The following is a 21,045-nucleotide window of genomic DNA, read 5'->3' as shown; positions in this document are numbered from 1 at the left end:
ATGACCTCATTTGCTATGTGACACTGGGCAAGTTTCGCTTGACCTCCCAGAGCTGTGCTTCCCCATCTGGGAACAGGGAGCACAGCACTTGCCTCCTGGGGCTGTGTGGCAAGGCCGAGGGGAGGAGGCTGAGAGCTGTAAAGCACTGGCCACCTGGAAGTTACTTGAAGGAAAAGAAAAGCAAGCCCCTTAGGACAGTCACACAGCTGAGGTTGGTTATTTCACTTTATTTAGCAAACGGTCACACTCTGAGCCCCACCAAATTGCTCCTCCAGCCTCACTTGAGGCTCTGCCTTGGGAAGAAGCTCAGAGGGTGACCAAAAAGGCCCAGGTTCCCCAGTCAGCCTCCTTTTCCACCAACACACACCGCACAGAACAAAATCACTGCTTGCATCGTCAGACACCCACCACAATGTGTTTGGGGGGCCCTCCAGTGTTCAAGAGCCACCTGCCAGGGCCCAGCTCCAGGCACAGACTCCTCCCTGCTCCTGAGATGGGTGAGGACCTCTGCCCCAGGTGTGGGGATGCCAAACCCTATTCCCCAGCCCTGCAGCTTATCCCTGCTGGGCAAGAAGCAAAATGTACGAAAATACTTTAATTATTTCTTTGAAACGGTTAAGAAATAAGGTCGTCTTGTTTTTCTTTTACAATCTCAGTAAAAAAAAAAGTTCACATTAGTGCCGGGGCCCAAAACCAGGCCTTCCCCAGAGCAGAGCGCCGGCCGCTCAGTAGAATCGCTTGTTCCGCTCCTGCCGCTTCTGAAACACTACGGCCCCCACCACGGCACACACGATGATGCCCAGGAGCGCACATAGCAGCAGCAGGAACACCCGCCACCCCGTCAGGGGCCCGCTGCGGAAGTTTCCCGTCGGGTCATCCACATTGTCTGGGGGAGAAGAGAGGGGGAGCTGAAGTGGTAAAGTGGAGAGAGAGGCCAGGCGGGCTCCCGGGAGACAGGGAGTCCAACAGGACTGAGCAGAGCAATAGGCCGCAGCCAGCCCTGTGTCCTGCTCACAGCTATACCAGAGAGGGGCGGGGGAATGGACACAGGAATAATCCCACTGGGACTGAGGTTCCCAGGGAGCAAGGCCTCAGGTGTCTTCTCTGAAAGGGGCTGGTGAAAACCGAATTCCTGGCCTCCCCAGGAGAGCCTGAGTCAGCACAAGGCAAGCCCAAGACCTGCATTCACAAGCCCCACCCTGGCCCCATGCAGTCAGTGGTCCAAGAGCCTGACCTAGAGAGACACAGCCCTGGCCGAAAGCGGCCCTGACTTACACCTGGATGTATTCCATGGTCCCTAGGTGGGGGGAATCTCCCAGGCCCTCCATCCCCTGTCCTTCTTCTCCAGCCACACCACTTCTCTGCTTGCTAACATCAAGAATTCTACCAGAAACAAGGCCCTGACACATGAGATATTCTCCTGGAATCCCAACTACCCTGGGATGGGGAGCTCATAATCTCACTTTTAGAGAAGGCTGAGAGCAGGAACAGACTTTGTCAAGTTCACTAGTCTGTGGGTGAAGGGACAGGAATCTGGACTCAAGTCCTCCTGCCCTGTGCAGCCTCGGCCCTATTCCTGCCACTCGGCCTCCCTCCGGAGCCACAGCCCTAGCCCCCCACTCCTCACTGTGGAGGAGGCCTGGAATGCCAGGCAGGAGCCAAGCTACGTCATCCTTTCCCACACAACCTAACCAGGGCAGGCCTGCTGACGTGGTCTCACCACCAGCCTCTCTTTTCCTCTGCCCCCTTCTCTGCCTCAGTCACTAGACTAAGCCCTAGGATGGCACCTAGCCCATGGCTAGGCAGTGAATGAAAGCTCTGGAACCATCTGCTAAAGGAGCAAATGGATCAACACGTCTGCAAATGAGTTAAGCCCTGCCTGGCCAACCTTATTGGGTTGCTGGGTAGGTCAGAGCGGAGGAATTCTCTGAAAGCCGTCAGCCAGAAACCCTCCAATCAAAGGTTGCAAAAACAGTGGGTACACGGCAGGATTTGTTTAGCCCCTGAGATATTTGTAAGCAATATGAATCTTAAAAAAGTGAGAGGTCACATTAAGTGCTGGGTTCCACTCTGGCTCACACTCTACATGGTGACCTTGGGCTAGGCTGAGAGGCTCCTCAGTGCTCCCATCCTGGCCCATAGGCAAACTTCAGGGTTCTTGGATGTCTACACACATAGGAGTTTCACTTCAACCAGAACTCTTGCTCTGTGAGGAGAGACTGGTGGCTAATTAGCACCATGGAAAGAGTCCAGGCTTTGGGGCTTTGCAAAAACTCAAAGTTGATTCTTGTCTTTACTTCTTTCTAGCTGAGGAAACCTGGAGGACCAGTTGCCCTGGCTAGTGGTAGCACCTACTTCCCAGGCCATTCACTGAGACCACACACATGTTGTATCAGAATGCCCTGCATGCCACCTATACCAACAAACTGGCCCCTCTGGCTTTACTGGCCATTAACCCCGCACTAAGCACTAGCCGAAATAGGCACCAGGTGCTCACAAATCTACTCATTAGCACTGGCTGCTGATTCAAGACCCCAAGCCACAATCACAACTGGACCAAGCAAGAGCAAATGGACCATACACACTCAGCCAAGCCAGCCCCACTGCAACCCCATACCAGGCCACCCAGGCCCAGGTGGGCCTTGCATACATACCTTTGGGTGACTTGAGGAAATTGACACTGGGCTCAATCTTGGTCCAGTCAATGTTCTCTTCATCAGGCGTATGTTCTACCATCAGCTGGAACAGTTTCATGGAGATGATGTCATGATTGTCTGTAGGATCAAGAGTTAGCTTAGAAGGAGCATGGAGACTGCCTTAGGGCCCATGGCCTTCCCCAGAGAGAAGCTGCTGCTCCAGTCCCTCAGAGTGGCGAGGTCCCCCAGGGAGAATTCTGCTCCTGCCTAGTGAGGGGTCTGTTTTCTTCCCAGTGACCCCCAGCTGCCCCTAGTAGGTATTCCAGGAGCTAGAATACCTCGAGAACTCAACAATAACAAACCTGGGAGGAGGCAGGACAGAAAAAAAGCATGGATTTTACAGTCAAAATCACCTGGGTCTAAATCCTGAGGCAGTTTCCTTGTTTGTAAATCCAGGTTATAATCTCCATCTTGCCTGGTAATCATGGCAAGAAAATGAGAAAGTACACACAAAGCAGAGACAGACTGCCCAGCAGAGAGTTTGTACCAGAAAAGGACCTGCATGTTACCCTACAGCCAATTGAGAAGTCTGATCTTCCCGAGGGGCAGGCAGGCAGCTGCCAGGTGCTCCCATCAGAGACCCAAGTTCATAATGCAGATGAACGACTCAGCAACCAGCTGAGGGTGAGGCTCTAATACCTGGGCAGTGATTGTCCCAGAAAACACTAGAGACAGGCTCAGGTATGGGCAGAAGAGAACTTCTGCTTGACAGTAAGTGACCACCCCATTTGTGAGATGGGGAGGTTGAGATCAGAACCAAGACAGGGGTCCTGGTCCCTTGATTCCAGCATCAGTTCAGCTAACCTACTGGAACCTGAGGAAAAGCCTCATTTCAAGAGGAACTCTGTGGAAACCAGAAAAGGGACAGCCTAAAGAGCAAGGACCTGGCAACTGGGTCAGGCAGAGCCAAGTGGTATCTCAGAGCCCAGCACACACAGCCCCGGAGGCATAGGGACAAGTCCTGACTCTGAAGTTCGACCAGAGTTTCCACCCAAGCTCTGCCCTTCCTAGGTGTGATCGTGGGGAAATCCCTTCAACTCTCAAATTCCCAATGGTCTCAGATGTATAAAAGGGAAAAGAGGGGCGCCTGGGTGGCTCCGTCAGTTAAGCGTCCAACTTCAGCTCAGGTCATGATCTCATGGTTTGTGAGTTTGAGCCCTGCATTGCACTCTCTGCTGTCAGCGCAGAGCCTGCTTCAGATCCCCTGTCTCCCTCTCTCTCTCTGCCCCTCCCCTGTGCGTGTACTCTCTCTCCCAGAATAAACAAACAAAAAAAGAATTAAAAGGGAAAAGAGACCACTACATCATGTGACTCCCCATGAGACGCCTGCTGCAGAGGCCAGCATTCCCAACTTTCTGATTAATGGTCAGGCACTACTGTGTAGATAGTCAATTTCCAACACTCTTTATTGGGCCTCTCCAAATAGCCTTGGAGAGCATCCACCTGCCACAGATCTGGCTTTGTTTCCAGAACCTTCTCCTGACATATGCTGATGTACTACCCAATGAAATTCCAGATAACCTGAGTTGAAGGACTATGACACAAGACTGACATCCAGCTGGTAACTAATTACCAAGTAATCAACGAGCAAGTAATGATTACCTGAAGCTGGGTAACAGGGGCAAAGGGACTTATTGGACTATCCACACTAAAAACTTTAAAACCCCAAAGCAACGGACTCTCTAGGAACCTCGACATTTCAAGGGTGAAGGGGAGGCTCTCAGAAACGTCTATCCTGAGGATAAATAAGCCCTTTGTCTGGTCCTATACGTTGCTTCCCACTTCTGGTCAGCAAGAGCTGACCCTGGGCTTGCTGCCAGCCCTCTGAGGACCCTGATGCCTTCTGAGGACCATGGCCAAGGGTCACTATAGAGTGTCACCCAGGCCTGGTGGCCCAGCGAGGCTTGCATAGGCTAGCAGCATCCCAATGCATACAGACACACTTTGGGCCAAAGAAGATAAGAGCCCTGACTTTATGAAGCTTACAATTCAGTTAAACATACCTAGGAAATGAAATAAATTACATGGTAGATTCCAAGATGGTTAAATGCTATGAAGAAAAATAAAGCCAAGAAAGGTGGTAAGGAGTGCATAGGAGACTGGGGTATGTAGGAATCAGGGAAGGCCCCAGTGAGGAAGTGACATCTGAGTAAGACCTGAAGGAGGTAAGAATGAGGCACAGGTAAAAAGGCCAAAGCAGGAGGGCGCTGGTGTATCTGAAGAAGAGCTGAGAGTGATGTAAAGGAGCAGGAAGCCATGAGTCACGGCTGATGCGGTAGGGGAGGCATGGCACACAGGGCCCAGCAACCGCTACTGGGACAGACAGGGGCCTTGACTCTGCAGAAGACGAGAGGAGTGGCAAGACCTCATTTGAGCTTTAACGGAATCGCTCTGACTGAACTGGGAGAGACTGTTGGGGAACTGGTGTGGAAGGAGGGGACCACATGGGAGGCTCCTGCAGTTGTCCAAGCGAGTGAAGATGATGGCCTGGACCTGCCAAGTAGTAAGAGAGGAAAAGTAGTCTGCTGCCCTGAGAAGACAAACCTAGCAAGACTCACCAAAGGATGAGAGGTGGCATGTGAGAGAAAAAATAGAGACCACAGTGGCACCAAGTCTTCTTGGACTGAGCAACTAGAGTAACAGAAGTGCCATTTATGTCTTGGTGGCAAGATGTGGGCTTCAGCTATTGGCAGGTGAAGGCTGAAATGCCTGTTGGGTATCCAGGCAGAGATGCTGAGCAGGCTGTTGGGTGACACAGGTCTGGAAAGGTCTGGGCTGGTGATGGAAATGTGGGACCCTGTAGCATACTCAGCCCCCTAGCTGCAGAGGGGAAGACTGCTGAGGGAGTGCTCACGGAATAAAGCCCCAAGTGTGACAACATTCCCAGATGCTAGAAAGTAGAGGAAGAAACCCAGGTGTGTGTGGAACCAAAGGAAAGAAGTTTAAGAAGGAAAGCTATCAACTATGTCACGAGCTCCCGACAGACCAGGGAAGGTCAAGACTGAGACTTAATGCCTCCCTCAGCCCAGATGCTCACCAGACAGGTCTCCGGTGCCAGCCGAGGCTCCAAAGTAGTAGCCAGTGGGCAGGCGCACTCCCGTGATGTCGATGCAATTCTTCCACTCGTTCTTGTCCTCTAGGTCGGTCATCACCTGCAGCCAGCCAGCAAGTCAAGTACGTGCCAGGTCCAAGCCCGCCCATCAACTTAAGCCTCCACGGACTGGCACAGGCATAACCGGACCCCATCCTGCCTGCTCACCGTCAGACGGCCACGGGAGTAGCGAACAGCCAGGAAGGTATCATGATCGCGGTTGCGGAAGTCAGCCGTGCAGCCTGCCAGCTCAGTCCAGCGGCCATCCTTGCTATGGTCGTAGGACAGGGAGCCATTGTTCACCATCACCGAGATGTACGGGAACACACGCTGAGACCGAGACACCAATTACTCTATGGCCAGCCCATCCTGTGGGAGGCACTGGGGTAGCCCGCCACCCTGATCCCTGGAGGCCCCTTTTGTGCTGAGACCAGAGAGAAGTCTTGGTTCCCACCCCCCAGCCAACTGCCCAGTCCTTCTTGTCCTGTCTGAGGGAGAGAGCAGAGGCATACCTCTGTGGTCTCATCATTGGGATATGTGTCCAAGAAGATGGCTAGGCCATGGAAGTTGTCTTTGCTTCCAAACACAGGCCCTGGAATTAGAAGGAGATGCTTTTGTAATGGGAGATATTGGAGTTGTCCCCTGGGTACCTGAAGGACAAAGTATTGCCAGTATGGGTGGGGGAAAGGGAGGCTGATTTGTGGTCATTCACCCAGGAAAGAGAAGGGATCTCTAAGGCAGGAGGAGTTGTAGGGGTACAGCAGAGAGGACTCAAAGTTTGAAACCGTTAACTGTTGAGGGGTCAGTACCTGGACATGTGCTCTGACATGTCAGGTGACAAGGGGGCAGAAAGGACTCCTACAGAAGAAAGGAAACCCCATCCTCTGCCCAAGGGTCAGCAACTTTCTGTCAAAGGCCAGACAGGAAACATTAGGCTTTGCAGCCACATATGGCCTCCGTCACAGTCTTCCTTGTTTTTGCTTTTTTAAAAACAGTAGAATGGTAAAATCCATTCTTAGCTGGTGTACAACACCAGGCCACAATGGGGTTTAGAGTTGAGCTGCAGGATCCAGCTATCCCTCTTCGCAAAGGGACACTCCCTAGAGCAGACTCGAGGTCCCAGGTTTCCTCAAAGAGGAGCTCCAGTGCCCTAACCTGGGCAGAATGCCCCCACCTATACAAGCACCTCCCTACCTGGCACAAGGCGGTCCCGGGTATACCACAAGGCAATGCCATCTCCATGGAGATTCTTCTTCCCTGCACCGTGGACTTTGAAGTGGACATGCATCTCCCAGTCCTTGAGGAAGCAAGGCTGGAGAGAAAGCAGAGAGAGCTACTTCAGAGCTCCCTGGGCCTTCCTGCCAAACAGAGGTGACCCATACAGGCCCATCTCCTCCACAGAGACTAGACACTCCTCGAAAAAGGGGCAGGTAGCAGGGTCACAAGTGCCACTGACCAACAGACCACCTCAGCATTCTCAGCAGGAAGAGAGGGGGGGAAGGAGGGAGGTCACACAGTGTCCCAAGCTGTCTGAGGCCCAGACTCTGCCCACTCTGGCCCAGTCTTCTCTTGAGCCTGGCCACAGGTTCTCACACTGATTCACCTTCCTCAACACCAGCCAAACCCATCAGCCCTGTTTCCTTTCCATCTCCACCGCTCCTGCCCCAAAATCTTCTCGAACTAACCCTATTGGAGCCACATATTTTACAAAAAGAAAACCCATTCAGAGACAAAATAACTTGTCCACAGCAGGTATGGATGGTCTTGACTCACATTCAGATCTGTCTTAGAAACTTGTATTGTGTCTTATATATCTCCCATGGCCTTCACGCCTTTAACACAAAGTGCAGCAATTCTTTTCTGGTCTTCCATCCCCACTGTCTTTCCCTTCTAACCAACCTTCTGGATGACTCCAAACCCCAAGTTCTTGGCCAGCATACCTACTGCCTCTTGCAGGCCCAGCCGAACTTCAGTGTGATGACAGTGCCAGGGCTGGGGGGCTGGAAAGGTCATGTTCTGGGGTCTCTGGACAACTGTGATACGAAAGAAGGCAGATACACCCAGGCATTCAGGAACATCGGTGCAGAGCTGGACACTGTCCACAATAAGGGAAACAGCCTGGCCTCATCCACTAGAAAGTTCCTCATGAAAACTAAGGTGTTGACAAATACTTTAACAGGAACCCACTTGGAGGAAGTCTGCAGTTGGGTACATGAGCAAGTATTTAAACAAAGGCCCAGGGGCGCCTGGGTGGCTCAGTCAGTTAAGTGTCTGACTTCAGCTCAGGTCATGATCTTGCGATTCTTGAGTTCAAGTCCCACATCAGGCTCTGTGCTGACAGCTCAGAACCTGGATCATGCTTCAGATTCTGTGTCTCCCTCTTTCTCTACTCTGAGTGCACACGCTCTCTAAAATAAACATTTAAAAAAATTAAAATAAAGGCCCATCAGAAAGGCAAACTAGAACAAGATGTTGTTGACTTATCCAATTGGCAACTATTAAAGAGATCATTAATACCAGTGTAGATGAGGATGGAAAGAAACACATGTTCTCAATCAATGGGATTATTGATACTCCCATCTTCTGGGGGTCAATCTGGTTGCTGCGGGTTTTTAACAGACTCAAGACAGATCCATAAGCCTTTACACCTGAAGATACCAAAGATACTAAGCGAAAGAAAGTAAGTTGCAAAAGTGCTTTTAAAAAAAATTAGTAGGAGCGCCTGGGTGGCTCAGTCAGTTGAGTGCCCGACTTCAGCTCAGGTCATGATCTCACAGTCCGTGAGTTCGAGCCCTATGTCAGGCTCTGTGCTGATAGCTCAGAGCCTGGAGCCTGCCTCAGATTCTGTGTCTCCCACTCTCTCTGCCCCCCCCCCCACTCATGCTCTGTCTCTGTCTCAAAAATAAAAATATTAAAAAAATTTTTAATAAATATTAGTATATATAGAGAAAAAAACTAAAAGAACATGAACCAATATTAACGATAGCTGACTTTGGTAGGGGAACTACAAGAAATGTTTACTTTCTATGTTTGAATTTTGTATAATGAACATAATTTAAAAAATCAAAAATAAAAGATCAAAAACAAAAAACTTTAAGGGGACCTGGCTGCCTCAGTTAGTAGAGCACAGGGCTCTTAATCTCAGGATCGCTGGGCATAATGCTCACTTAATTTTAAAAGATGTTTAAAAAAATGAAAATAAAAAACTGAGAAACTTTACATCCCACCACGGGTGATGTGGCTTGTGCATTCACTGATTCATCAGTGTACAGTTTCAGTCAGCTGTGGGCATCAAAAACCAAGGTGATGAGACCCAGCTCCGGCCCCTAAGAATGCAGAGCTGGTGGACACCTAACAACAGCTTGCAAGTAGTGTGAAATCTTAGCCTTCCCAGCTCTTGGCCAGTTGTGGCTCTGGGGAATCTGCAGATTCTACAGGGGCAACTGAGAGGTGAGGAGACAGATAGACGGACAAAGACTCTGCCCCAAGGCCTACTGAGGGAGTGGAAGGCCTGGTGAACCAAGCTTGCTTTGGGCTGGAACCGCAAAGACAGCAACCCAAAAACAAGAGTGAATGAGGAAAGGCCCTCCCGGGGCAGTAGCTCAGCTTGAGCCCTCTCAATCCCTGAAAAGTACATTAAAGTGACTCACCCAGGCCTCAAATCTTTCAACAAGCAATATTACAAATACAGTATCTGGCATACAATAAACAACCAGGCACATAAAAAGACAAGTTATCAACAAGGCCAGAAAAGAGGGAGAAAACAGGCTGATGGGAATTCCAGATACTGGACTTTCAAATAACTAGTTAACTATAATCAAGGGGATAAATATAAGATGGAGAATTTCAAAAAATAAAATAAATTTTATATATTTTTTTTAATGTTTATTTATTTTGACGGGGGGGGAGGGGGAGAGAGAGAGAGAGAACGAGTAGGGAAGGGTCTGACAGAGGAGACAGAATCCCAAGCAGGCTCCATGCCACCAGTGCACAATGCAAGGCTTGATCTCATGAACCATGAGATCATGACCTGAGCTAAAAACAAGAATGAGACACTTTAACTGACTGAGCCACCCAGGTGTCCTAAAAATAACTGGGAAAAAAAGGAAAAAAAAACAAAAAAAAACCAAAACAGTCCTAGAACTAAAAAAACACAGTAACTGAAATTAATAATGTAATGGACAGGTAGATTAAAAACAGATGAAGAGAGGGGCGCCTGGGTGGCGCAGTCGGTTAAGCGTCCGACTTCAGCCAGGTCACGATCTCGCGGTCCGTGAGTTCGAGCCCCGCGTCAGGCTCTGGGCTGATGGCTCAGAGCCTGGAGCCTGTTTCCGATTCTGTGTCTCCCTCTCTCTCTCTGCCCCTCCCCCGTTCATGCTCTGTCTCTCTCTGTCCCAAAAATAAATAAAACGTTGAAAAAAAAAAAATTAAAAAACAGATGAAGAGAGAATCTGTGATCTCAAGGCCAGAGAGGTTAAAAAAAAAAAAAAAATATGTAGGATGAAGCAGAGAGAATGAATGGTAGATACAAAATTGTCAGTAAGAGAGAGTGAAAAACTCTAAGATACATAAACTGGAGTTTCAGAATGAGAAGTGAGAGAACAGGGCAAAGGAATATTTAAAGAGATGTCCAAGCACTTACTAAAACTGATTCACAGACATTTCACCACAAATCTTAAATCTTACAAACCAAAGACGACAAATAAAAAGAAAACCAGGGGCACCTGGGTGGCTTAGTCAGTTAAGCAACTCACTTCTGCTCCGGTCATGATCTCATGGTTCGTGGGTTTGAGCCCCGCACTGGGTCTGCACTGACAGTGTGGAGACTACTTAGAATTCTCTCTCTCTCCCTCTTTCTCTCTGCCCCTCTCCTGCTTGCATATTCTCTCCCTTCTCTCAAAAATAAATAAACTTAAAAAAAAAAAAAAAGAAAACCACACCTAGGCACAAAAAGGAAGGGAGGGAGTCAGTTAAGCATCCGACTCTTCATTTCAGCTTAGGTTATGATCTTATGGTTCATGGGATTGAGCTCCACATGGGGCTCTGAGCTGGCAACATGCAGCCTGCTTGGGATTCTCTCTCCCTCTCTCTCTGCGTGCACTCTTCCCCCTACCCCTCCCTCTCAAATAAACATTTTTAGAAATAAGTGAATAAGGGGCTCAGATGGTTAAGAATCTGACTTTGGCTCAGGTTATGATCTCACAGTTTTGTGAGTTCAAGCCCTGCGTCGAGCTCTGTGCTGACAGCTCAGAGCCTGGGGCCCGCTTCAGATTCTGTGTCTCCCTCTCTCTCTGCCCCTGCCCCACTTGCACTGTCTCTCAAAAATGAATAAATATTTTTAAATTTTTAAATAATAAAATGAACACAGGATTCTATGCTTAGCAAATGCATCCTTCAAGAATGAAGATAAAATTAAGACATTTTCAGATAAAAAAGACTTTTTAAAAAGAGACATTTTTATTTATTTATTTTAGTTTATTTATCTGAGAGAGGGAGAGTGCAAGCAGGGGTGGGGGGGAGAGAAAGAGAGAGAGGGAGGGAGGAAAAAAATATGAATCCCAAGCAGGCTCCTTGCTGGCAGGGCTCAAACTCACAAACCACGAGACCATGACCTGAGCCAAAGTTGGACACTTAACCAACTGAGCCACCCAGACGCCCCCAAAAAGAGCCGTTTTTAGATAAACAAAAACATTAAAACTGTCTTTCATTCATCAGAGAGAAAGAAAATTATCCAGATGTAAAGTCAGAGATTCAGGAAGGAACAAAGAACAAAAAAAACCCAATAAATATGAGGGTAAAAATCTAAATAAATATTTGCATGAAACAATGTTTTAAAATAGAATTAAAATAAATGACAACAATGGGGTAAATAAAGTTAAAGTATTCTAAGATCCTTGCATTGTCCAGGAAGAAGGTACACATTATCGTTAGACTTTGGTAAAATATGGCTGTGTTTTAAACTCGAGTAATCACTGAAGAATTGGGAAGCAAAGAACTTTCGAGCTAGCAGAAGAGTAAAAATGGAATAAAAATTAACCAACTCAAAAGAAGACCAGAGAGAAAAATGAACAGAGAATGAGCAGTACAAATAGAAAGTAAATAATAAAAAAATAATAACTTAAAATTGTTTTAATTTTTTACATAAAAATAATAGGAAGGTGGATTAAAGCAAAACACATCAGTAATTTTACTAAATGTGAACTACATTCTGATAAGGGTACATAAGGTCTCCCTGTATTATTTCTTACAACTGCATGTAAATTTACAATTATCTCAAAAAGTTTAATTTTAAAACTAAATAAAGGGTAAAAGCCTTAAACTCAAGAGCTAAAACCATAAACCTCTTAGAAGAAAACACAGGGAAAATCTTCACAACACTGGATTTAGCAAGATCTCTTGGATAGGACACGAAAGCACAGACGACAACAACAAAATAAAGTGAATTTCATCAAAATTAAAAATTCTTGGGGCACCTGTGTGGCTCAGTCGGTTAAGCATCTGACTGGCTCAGGTCATGATTTCACAGTTAAGAGTTCAAGTCCTGCATCAGGCTCTCTGCTTCAACGCAAAGCCCACTTAGAATCCTGTCTCCCTCTCTCTGCCCTCTCCTGCTCACACTTTCTTCCTCTCTCTCAAAAATAAACAACAACAGGGGCGCCTGGGTGGCGCAGTCGGTTAAGCGTCCGACTTCAGCCAGGTCACGATCTCGCGGTCCGGGAGTTCGAGCCCCGCGTCAGGCTCTGGGCTGATGGCTCGGAGCCTGGAGCCTGTTTCTGATTCTATGTCTCCCTCTCTCTCTGCCCCTCCCCCGTTCATGCTCTGTCTCTCTCTGTCCCAAAAATGAATGAACGTTGAAAAAAAAAAAATTAAAAAAAAAAAAAATAAACAACAACAACAAAAATTCTTGCACATCAAAAACATCAAGATAATAAAAAGACAACCACGAAATGGAATAAAATATTTCCAAATCATGTAACTGGGAAGGGATTAATGTCTCCAGAATATAGAGAACTCCTAAAGTTAAAAACACAATTTAAAAATGAACAAAAGAGGGGCACCTGGGTGGCTCAGTCGGGTGAGTGTCCGACTTCGGCTCAGGTCACGATCTCACGGTCCGTGAGTTCGAGCCCCGCATCGGGCTCTGGGCTGATGGCCCAGAGCCTGGAGCCTGCTTCCGATTCTGTGTCTCCCTCTCTCTCTGCCCCTCCCCCGTTCATGCTCTGTCTCTCTCTGTCTCAAAAATAAATAAACGTTAAAAAAAAAAAATTTTTTTTAAATGAACAAAAGACTTGACATTTTTCCAAAAAGAAGATAAACAGCAAATAAGCACATGAAAGAATGCTCAACGTCATTAGTTATTAGAGAAATGCAAATCAAAACTACAAGATATCCCCTCACACTCATTAGGATAGATGGCTATCATAAAAAAAACAAAACAAAACAAAACAAAACAAAAAACACAGAAAAAGTGTTGGCAAGGATGTGGAGAAACTGGAACCTTTACACACTGATGGTGGGAATGTAAAATGGTGTAGCTACTGTGGAAAACAGTTTGTCCTCAAAAAGTTGAATATAGAATTACCATAGGACCCAGCAATTCCACTTCCTAGGTGGGGAGGAAAAAAAAAAAAAAAGCAAGGACTCAGACACTCATACACACCCGTGTTCTTTTTTTTTTTTTTTAATTTTTTTTTTTTAACGTTTATTTATTTTTGAGACAGAGAGAGACACAGCATGAATGGGGGAGGGGCAGAGAGAGAGGGAGACACAGAATTGGAAGCAGGCTCCAGGCTCTGAGCCGTCAGCCCAGAGCCTGACGCGGGGCTCAAACCCGCGGACCGCGAGATCGTGACCTGAGCTGAAGTCGGACGCTTAACCGACTGAGCCACCCAGGCGCCCCCACACCCGTGTTCTTGACAGCATTATTCACAATAGCCAAAAGGTGGAAACAACCCAAGTGTTCATCAACAAATACATGAATTAACAAAATGTGTACACACACAGAATATTGCTCAGCCATAAAAGGAATGAAGTACTGACACAGGCTACAACATGGACAAACTCTGAAGACATTATGCTAAATTATAAATTAGTAAGCCAAACACAGACAAATAGTCTAGGATTTCATTAAATGAGGTCCCTAAAAGAGTAAAATTCAGACGGAAAGAAGAATATTGGTTACCAGGGGCTCTGGGGAGCAGGAAATGGAGAGTCACTGTTGAATGAGTACAGAGTTTCAGTCTGGGAAGATAGGAAAATTCTGGAGATGGACGGCAGTGATGGTTGCACAACAAGGTGAATGAACTGCCACTGAACTGGACACTTAAAATGGTTAAGATGGTAAATTTTATGGTATGGACATTTACCGTAATAAAAAATGTTTCCCCAATTTTCTTTTACACGTGCAGCTACATAAATACGATAATCAAATTAATTTTTTATAGATAGCCATTATATTCCTTTTAATGTTTATTTTTGTGAGAGAGAGAGAGAGAGAGAGAGCACACGCGCGAGTCCACACACGAGAAGGGGAGGGGCAGAAAGAGGGAGACAGAGGATCCTAAGTGGGCTCTGCATTGACAGCAGACAGCCTAATGCAGGGCTCAAACCCACGAGCCAGGAGATCCCCACTTGAGCCAAGATCAGACACTCAACTGACTGAGCCACCCAGGCACCTCACCATTACATTTTTAAACACCGTTTAAATGCCAAGGAGCATCCTACTGAAGAGAATGGTTTCATAAATTAAATGATTTAAAAGTGGGGGAAAAAAGGTTAAAATGGTAAATGGTGTTATGTGTATTTTACCACAAAAATAAACCAACAACCCCTCAAAAGACTAATTACATGGAGTTTACAAGAAAATAACTCTAAGTCATAAAGAAATGGAAAAAAGGAAAAGGAAAGGAAAAGATACAGCATGCAAACACTAAACCGAAAGCAAGCTTGTGTAGCTATATCAATAACAAAATTTAAAAAGGGACATTTTAATAACAAAAACATTTTTTTTTTTAACATTTATTTATTTTTAAGACAGAGAGAGACAGAGCATGAACGGGGGAGGGGCAGAGAGAGAGGGAGACACAGAATCGGAAGCAGGCTCCAGGCTCTGAGCCATCAGCCCAGAGCCCAACGCGGGGCTCGAACTCACAGACCGCGAGATCGTGACCTGAGCCGAAGTCGGACGCTCAACCGACTGAGCCACCCAGGCGCCCCCAAAAACATTTCTTAATAAAAGATTCCCTTTACCAGGAAAATTTTGGCCTCAAAAATCTGTAAAGCAGAAACTAACGGAATTACAAAAGTAAAAACAAATCCACAGAGAAATTTTAACATACTTCTCTTAGTAATCGATAAAAACAAGCAAAAACATCAGGAAGAATACAGATATTTGAACCCAATCAGTAAATTTAACTAAGGACCAAACAGCACACTGTACTCAACGACCTGAGAATCCACATTCTTTGCAGACACACACAGAAAATTTTCCAGAAACCAGACCATTTGCAAGACTCAACAGACCTCCAAGAAATGAAATAACAGATTGCATTCCTTGACCATGGTGAAACCAAACTAGATATTAACAACAACTTATTTTTCTAATAACTAGAAAAGCCCTTATATATTTGAAAAAAATTTTTTAAATATCTCACCTCCACAAAAGTTAGCCCAGAAACCAGATTCCAAACTGTCTCTTTGGTGCCCAGGAGTTTTCTGTACCTGAGAACAATGCACTGAGCTAAGACCCCAAGCTGGTGCAAGGTGTGCCTCCAAGCAGAAGGGCAACTGAGAACAGGGATATGAGAAAGGAACACCTATCCTCCTGCCCCTGGTATGTTCATAGGGAGAGGAGTTTCAGGAAAGAGTATACACAGAAGTTGAAACCTGGAAACTGATTCCTACAGGACTATCTGGGCCTTAGAAAGTCTTTGCACGTGGCAGATTGAAGACTGTAGATCAGTGGAGGGAAATACCAAAATAGAGACAATATAAAGCCTCTGAAGGATTTTAAGCAGGTGCAGGTGAAGTACCAGCTGGAATGGACTTAGAAGCTGATTTTGGAAGGAGGACTCGACAGCCGTGGTTTTCCATCCTAGCTGCACAGCTGACCCAGCTGGGGAGCTCAGAAATCTTAATGCCCTGACCCTCCCCCGAGCCAATTAAACCAGAATCATGTGGCAATCATACAGCATTTTACACTTAGTGGTTTCCACGTCCTTGTAACTAGCGGAAGGCAGAGCTAATCCAATAGTTAACTGATACATCATCATTTTGATGAAAGATCACTACATGATTTTGAGTTTATAAACCAACAGAAGTTTAAAATATTTAGTGTCCCTGCTATAACAAAACTCCCTGCATCTCCATCTACTATTTAAGTAAACACAGATTCTCAGCATTCACATCTATAAAAACACAAAGTAGAAGTGGTGCTGAGGCCTGTCTCATTCTGACAATAATACCCATCCAGACAGGGACTGGAGGGACAACAGCTTATTGAGATGCATTTCAATAAATTTTTATTTTTACAATAATTATCTCAAAATTGTGTAATGAATTTATTTTGACCAACTGTGTTATCAATAATAATTGTAACATCCCCCCATATTAAAACTTAGTTTCAAGGTCCCAACAAAGTTAAAATGTTAATTTTTTTCTAATTTATTTTTATTTTAGAGAGAGAGAGAGAATGGAGGAGAGGGGCAGGGAGAAAGAGAGAGAGAATCTTAAGCAGGCCGCATGCTCTACAAAGAGCCCGACGCAGCACTGGATCCCAAAACCCTAGGATCAAGGCCTGAGCTGAAACAAAGAGTCAGATGCTCAACCAGAAGAGCCACCCAGGCGCCCCCAAAGTTAAAAGGTTTAAATTATTATATTTATTTTAGTTACAGAGAATAGAACAAGCTAATCAAGAAGAAATTTTCAAGCATTAAATACATGGCATAGGATGAAATTGTGTGGGATGAGATGAAAACACACATTGAATTAAAAAAACTGATGTAGGGGCGCCTGGGTGGCGCAGTCGGTTAAGCGTCCGACTTCAGCCAGGTCACGATCTCGCGCTCCATGAGTTCGAGCCCCGCGTCAGGCTCTGGGCTGATGGCTCAGAGCCTGGAGCCTGTTTCCGATTCTGTGTCTCCCTCTCTCTCTCTGCCCCTCCCCCGTTCATGCTCTGTCTCTCTCTGTCCCAAAAAAATAAATAAAAAACGTTGAAAAAAAATTAAAAAAACAAAACAAAACTGATGTATAATTCAGGCTGATTCAGTGTTTAAAACACACAATGGATACCAAATTGAAATATTTAGATTCCACTGAACATACTGAAGAGTACCAAACAGCTTTATTTTAAAATGGCAATATTTAAATATGCTAGAAACTACATCCTTTGCAAATATTCAAACTTACAATAAGTAATTTGGGATATGAACTTTAATTTTTTTTTTTTTAATTTTTTTTTTCAACGTTTATTTATTTTTGGGACAGAGAGAGACAGAGCATGAACGGGGGAGGGACAGAGAGAGAGGGAGACACAGAATCGGAAACAGGCTCCAGGCTCTGAGCCATCAGCCCAGAGCCCGACGCGGGGCTCGAACTCACGGACCACGAGATCGTGACCTGGCTGAAGTCGGACGCTTAACCGACTGCACCACCCAGGCGCCCCTGGGATATGAACTTTTAAAAAACACAAGAGGATATATACTTTCAGACAGTACATCAGCCAAAAAAGGTCAACCACCACCTCTGCAGCCTCCACACAAGGCTCCTCAAGATGGGGCCCAATCAGCCCCTTGGGCATCCCCCTATGTCCTGTGCTCCAGTCAGTCTTGAGACTTCACCTTGGGGCCACTCCATGGTCTGGACCTCGCCACTGAAACAGCACAGATGTGTTTTTCTCTTTGCTCAGAGAACACCAGGTGCTTAGGAGTGTTTGCTAATTCAGTCCCTCTCCCAGGTGGGGGCACGCAACAAAGAAAAGTCCAGAAACCAGCTCTCCAGCCCAGTAAAGGAAGAGGTGGTTCTTGGGAAGCACTAGGCAGAAAATTCTAAGACTTCCAAGCAATTTCTTTCAAGATTTACAGGAAACATTCCAACCTTTTAAGAATATCTGCAGGGCCAAATAGGAAAGACCCTAGAACTGAATGGGGATGTGGGGGAAGAACAGTTACATTCCAGACTAAAAATCTGATGTAGTGTAGAATCCTCTCAGCCCTGTGACATTGCCACACCAGTGACAATGCCAACCAATAGTTATATATACAACCATAATTAAGTTACTTGTAGCTGAACCAATTTCTAATAGTTCTAGCCCTATTTGTACCTTCCTTAAAAAATAAATTTAATGCTATACTGAACTCACTTCCATAAAAAATGTAACCCTACAGTATAATTTTTTAAAATTATCTGGAAGCCCTAAGACAGAATAATGTGACAGAATGTGACTTGGGGAGATAAAGTAGTTAATGAAATACTGAGTGGGTGGCACTCAAGCTGAGACACACCAGATGAGAAAGAACCAGGCAGGCATGAAGAGCCAGAAGGCAATGTGCCCAGACAGAGAGAACAACAAGTGCAAAGGTCCTGAGGCAAGAAAGCAGCCAGAGAGGCTGGAACAAAATTACTAGAATGAATGGAGACACCAGGCACCAGGGGCCAGATTGTATAGACATAATGCTTGTTTATCCCTTGATGAGACACCCCAGGCTCTGAGGATCAGAGTGAAAGCTGAAGAAAGTAAACCAGATGTCCCTAGCAAAGGAGAGGAGGAGTGGAAGAGACAGGCAGATGAGGCAACACAAGGACGGCGTAGTCTCCCAGAACTTAATGAGGAAGCCACTCAGAATGGACCAAAGAACAGGGTGGAGAAAACTAGGACAATGGCCAACAGCTTAAGCCATGGGAAGAGTTGGAATCAGGTAGGCAGGGGCAGCATCTGCCCCAAGCTGTGACCCAGCCCAAAATTATTCCCCTTTCACCCCTTTCCTTACCTCGACCTCCTCAGTGTGGAGTCTGTGTAGCGACTTATCTTGGCCACTGCTTATGTATGACATGCCAGTGACACTCCAGGTTCCCTAACCTCTAAAGCAAAAGTCACAGAAATTAAAACTGCCTACAAGTCCAGCTCCTCTATACCACTGATGACAAGATCATCAATGAAACACTGGGGAAATGGATGGAGTCTGCAAGTATTTCTAAGGGATTCCTCCACCGTACAGGGGTAGGGGGTCAAGTGTAGCAAGTGAATTGCTGGGCTTAGATATCAGACAGATCAGAATTTAAACGTTTATACCATTCGCTGTGTTAGCTCTGCATAAAGCCACAATAGCCAACTATCTCAAACAGCCTGTTTGAGAATTAAATACAATAAGGCATCATAAGGCCAGTGCCTAACACAGAAACCACCCAATAAAGATGTTCATTCCATTTATCCCACTGTTGAGGGTTCAATTCAGGCAGCCGGAGAGTTCCGTGCTTACTAGCTACGTGACTTTGAGAAAGGCACTTTCAACTCTAAGCCTCAGCGTAGTCAGTAAAATGGAAATAACATCACTTACTTCACAAGGCTTTTGAAGAAACTAAATGAGAAAGGTGGAAAGTGTCAGGTGCAGTTCCTGACACGTCGTAGCTTCGGTAGTCATTACCTGTTAATGTCACCACTGATGAGCGTTACCAAGATGAGGAAGACCGGGGCGGGAGAGAAAGGTGCCAAGCAAACCTTCGAACTAAGCTCAGGTCTGGGTGCTGCAGAGACTGGGAGTAGTGGCTTACTTAAGGGTACACCTAACCTCCTGGGAGCCACTCACCTGGTGGTTCCAGATAGAGCCCTCTTTGCTGCGCTCATCAGGGGTCAAACGCACGTACTGGCTCGTGAGTATAGTGCTGCCTTGGAAATCCCAGAGGGGCATGGAGCTGGAACCGACCCCTGTGGGCAGAGACGGACAGAGATAGGTGCGTAAGAAGCCATTCCAGGACTGGCCTTGCCAAAGACAGGAAACCCACAAAGCTGCTTTGCTCAGGAGAAAGGAACTCCCTTGTCCAACCCTGTCCAGCCTCGTCCTCACCCAGCACCCATTCCCGCCCCAGGCCTCACCTTGGTAGGGCTTGATAAGCGAATGCTCCCGCTTGAGGTGTTCACTGTTGCCGTCAGTTATATCTGCAACAACCGGCCCCAGCAACAGAAAAAGAAGTAGAGGTGTAGTGGGGCCAGGGCCAGGGCCGGGAAGCCCAGGCCTCCCCGGGCACCGCCGGCCCCAGCCCCAGCGCCAAAACCAGCCTTCCGCCGCCATTCTCCGTTCCTCTCGGCCACTTCCGCCCTGGGACTTCCGCCTTCCGGGTGTCCCATCTAATGGCCTCCGGCCGGAAACCCTCCAAACCTAGTCTCACCGGGAAGTTAAAAAAAAGGCCTCGCAGCCGGAGGGAAGGCGGCTTTATTTACCGACCAGCTCCCCCAGCCTGGTCGAGTGCTGTTACATCCCCTTAGCGGCTGCGAGGAACCTATCGGCCAGCTTCGGCAATGGGTTCTTATGAGCGACAAGAGCTGCAACCAATCAGTGAACAGCACGTTAAGCTTGTGAGCCAACGAGGAACAGAGGGATGGTTTGAGTCAGGGGAAGAGCGAGGGTCCTCTGCGAAGCGAGGCGTGCTGGGACTTGTAGTTTTTGGGGTCTTTCGCGCAGGCTGGAGAGACGAAGACTACAACGATCCTGTCAACCTGCCGGTGATCGAGTCTGGACTAACGTTTCTCAGAATTGAAGGCGGAGGCCTGAACTCCAACTCCTGTGCTCCCTCGGACTCACTGGATGGCCCTAGCTAGTTTTCTTTAGCCGTCTGTGGCCCCACCGCTCCCCAGCATCCCGCCTTCGGAAAAATAGAGGGTGTACACAGTCCCAGCTCCTAATACCCAATCCAGTTTACGCAGTAGGAGCAGACCGAAATCCTGTCCGGGACCCCAGTGATAGTTGGGACCCATCTGGATCCAAACCATGTTAGTGCCCATCTGCTGCAGCTGGAAGCAGCAGCCCTTAAAGGTTGAGGAAAGCTGACTGTGGGACAGAGGTCAAAAACTGCTGGCCTACAGCCGGATAGGGCTCTGTTTTACCTGCTCATGCTATCTCAATACATGATTCAAATACAGATATTTTTGGTTTGGTTTGGGTTTTGGGGGGTTTTGGGGGGGGAGAGGGAGAGAATTGAGTGGGGGAGGGGCAGGAAGCAAGAGAGAATCTTAAGCAGCCTCCACACCCAGCGTGGAGCCCTACT

General features: G+C 46.8%; 1 protein-coding gene across 2 annotated transcripts; it reads right to left on the bottom strand.

Moving 5' to 3' along the window:
- Positions 1 to 207: 207 nt before the first annotated feature.
- Positions 208 to 20,302, bottom strand: LMAN2 (lectin, mannose binding 2). Of its 2 annotated transcripts, none has more exons than XM_045447311.1 (8): positions 19,877 to 20,302; positions 19,590 to 19,708; positions 6,982 to 7,099; positions 6,300 to 6,379; positions 5,956 to 6,117; positions 5,734 to 5,848; positions 2,655 to 2,774; positions 208 to 886 (listed from the first exon to the last, which is right to left on the bottom strand). In XM_045447311.1, the coding sequence occupies exons 1-8, from the start codon at positions 20,070 to 20,072 to the stop codon at positions 726 to 728; spliced, it is 1,071 nt and encodes a 356-aa protein (XP_045303267.1). In that variant the 5' UTR covers positions 20,073 to 20,302; the 3' UTR covers positions 208 to 725. The 2 variants fall into 2 exon arrangements, with proteins under 2 accessions (XP_045303267.1, XP_045303277.1); XM_045447321.1 differs by having other exon boundaries at positions 748 to 908; positions 19,877 to 20,287.
- Positions 20,303 to 21,045: the final 743 nt, after the last annotated feature.

Source organism: Leopardus geoffroyi, chromosome A1 (assembly GCF_018350155.1).
Source record: "Leopardus geoffroyi isolate Oge1 chromosome A1, O.geoffroyi_Oge1_pat1.0, whole genome shotgun sequence".
Lineage (NCBI taxonomy): Eukaryota > Metazoa > Chordata > Mammalia > Carnivora > Felidae > Leopardus > Leopardus geoffroyi.
This window is presented reverse-complemented; position numbering and strand designations above follow the sequence as displayed.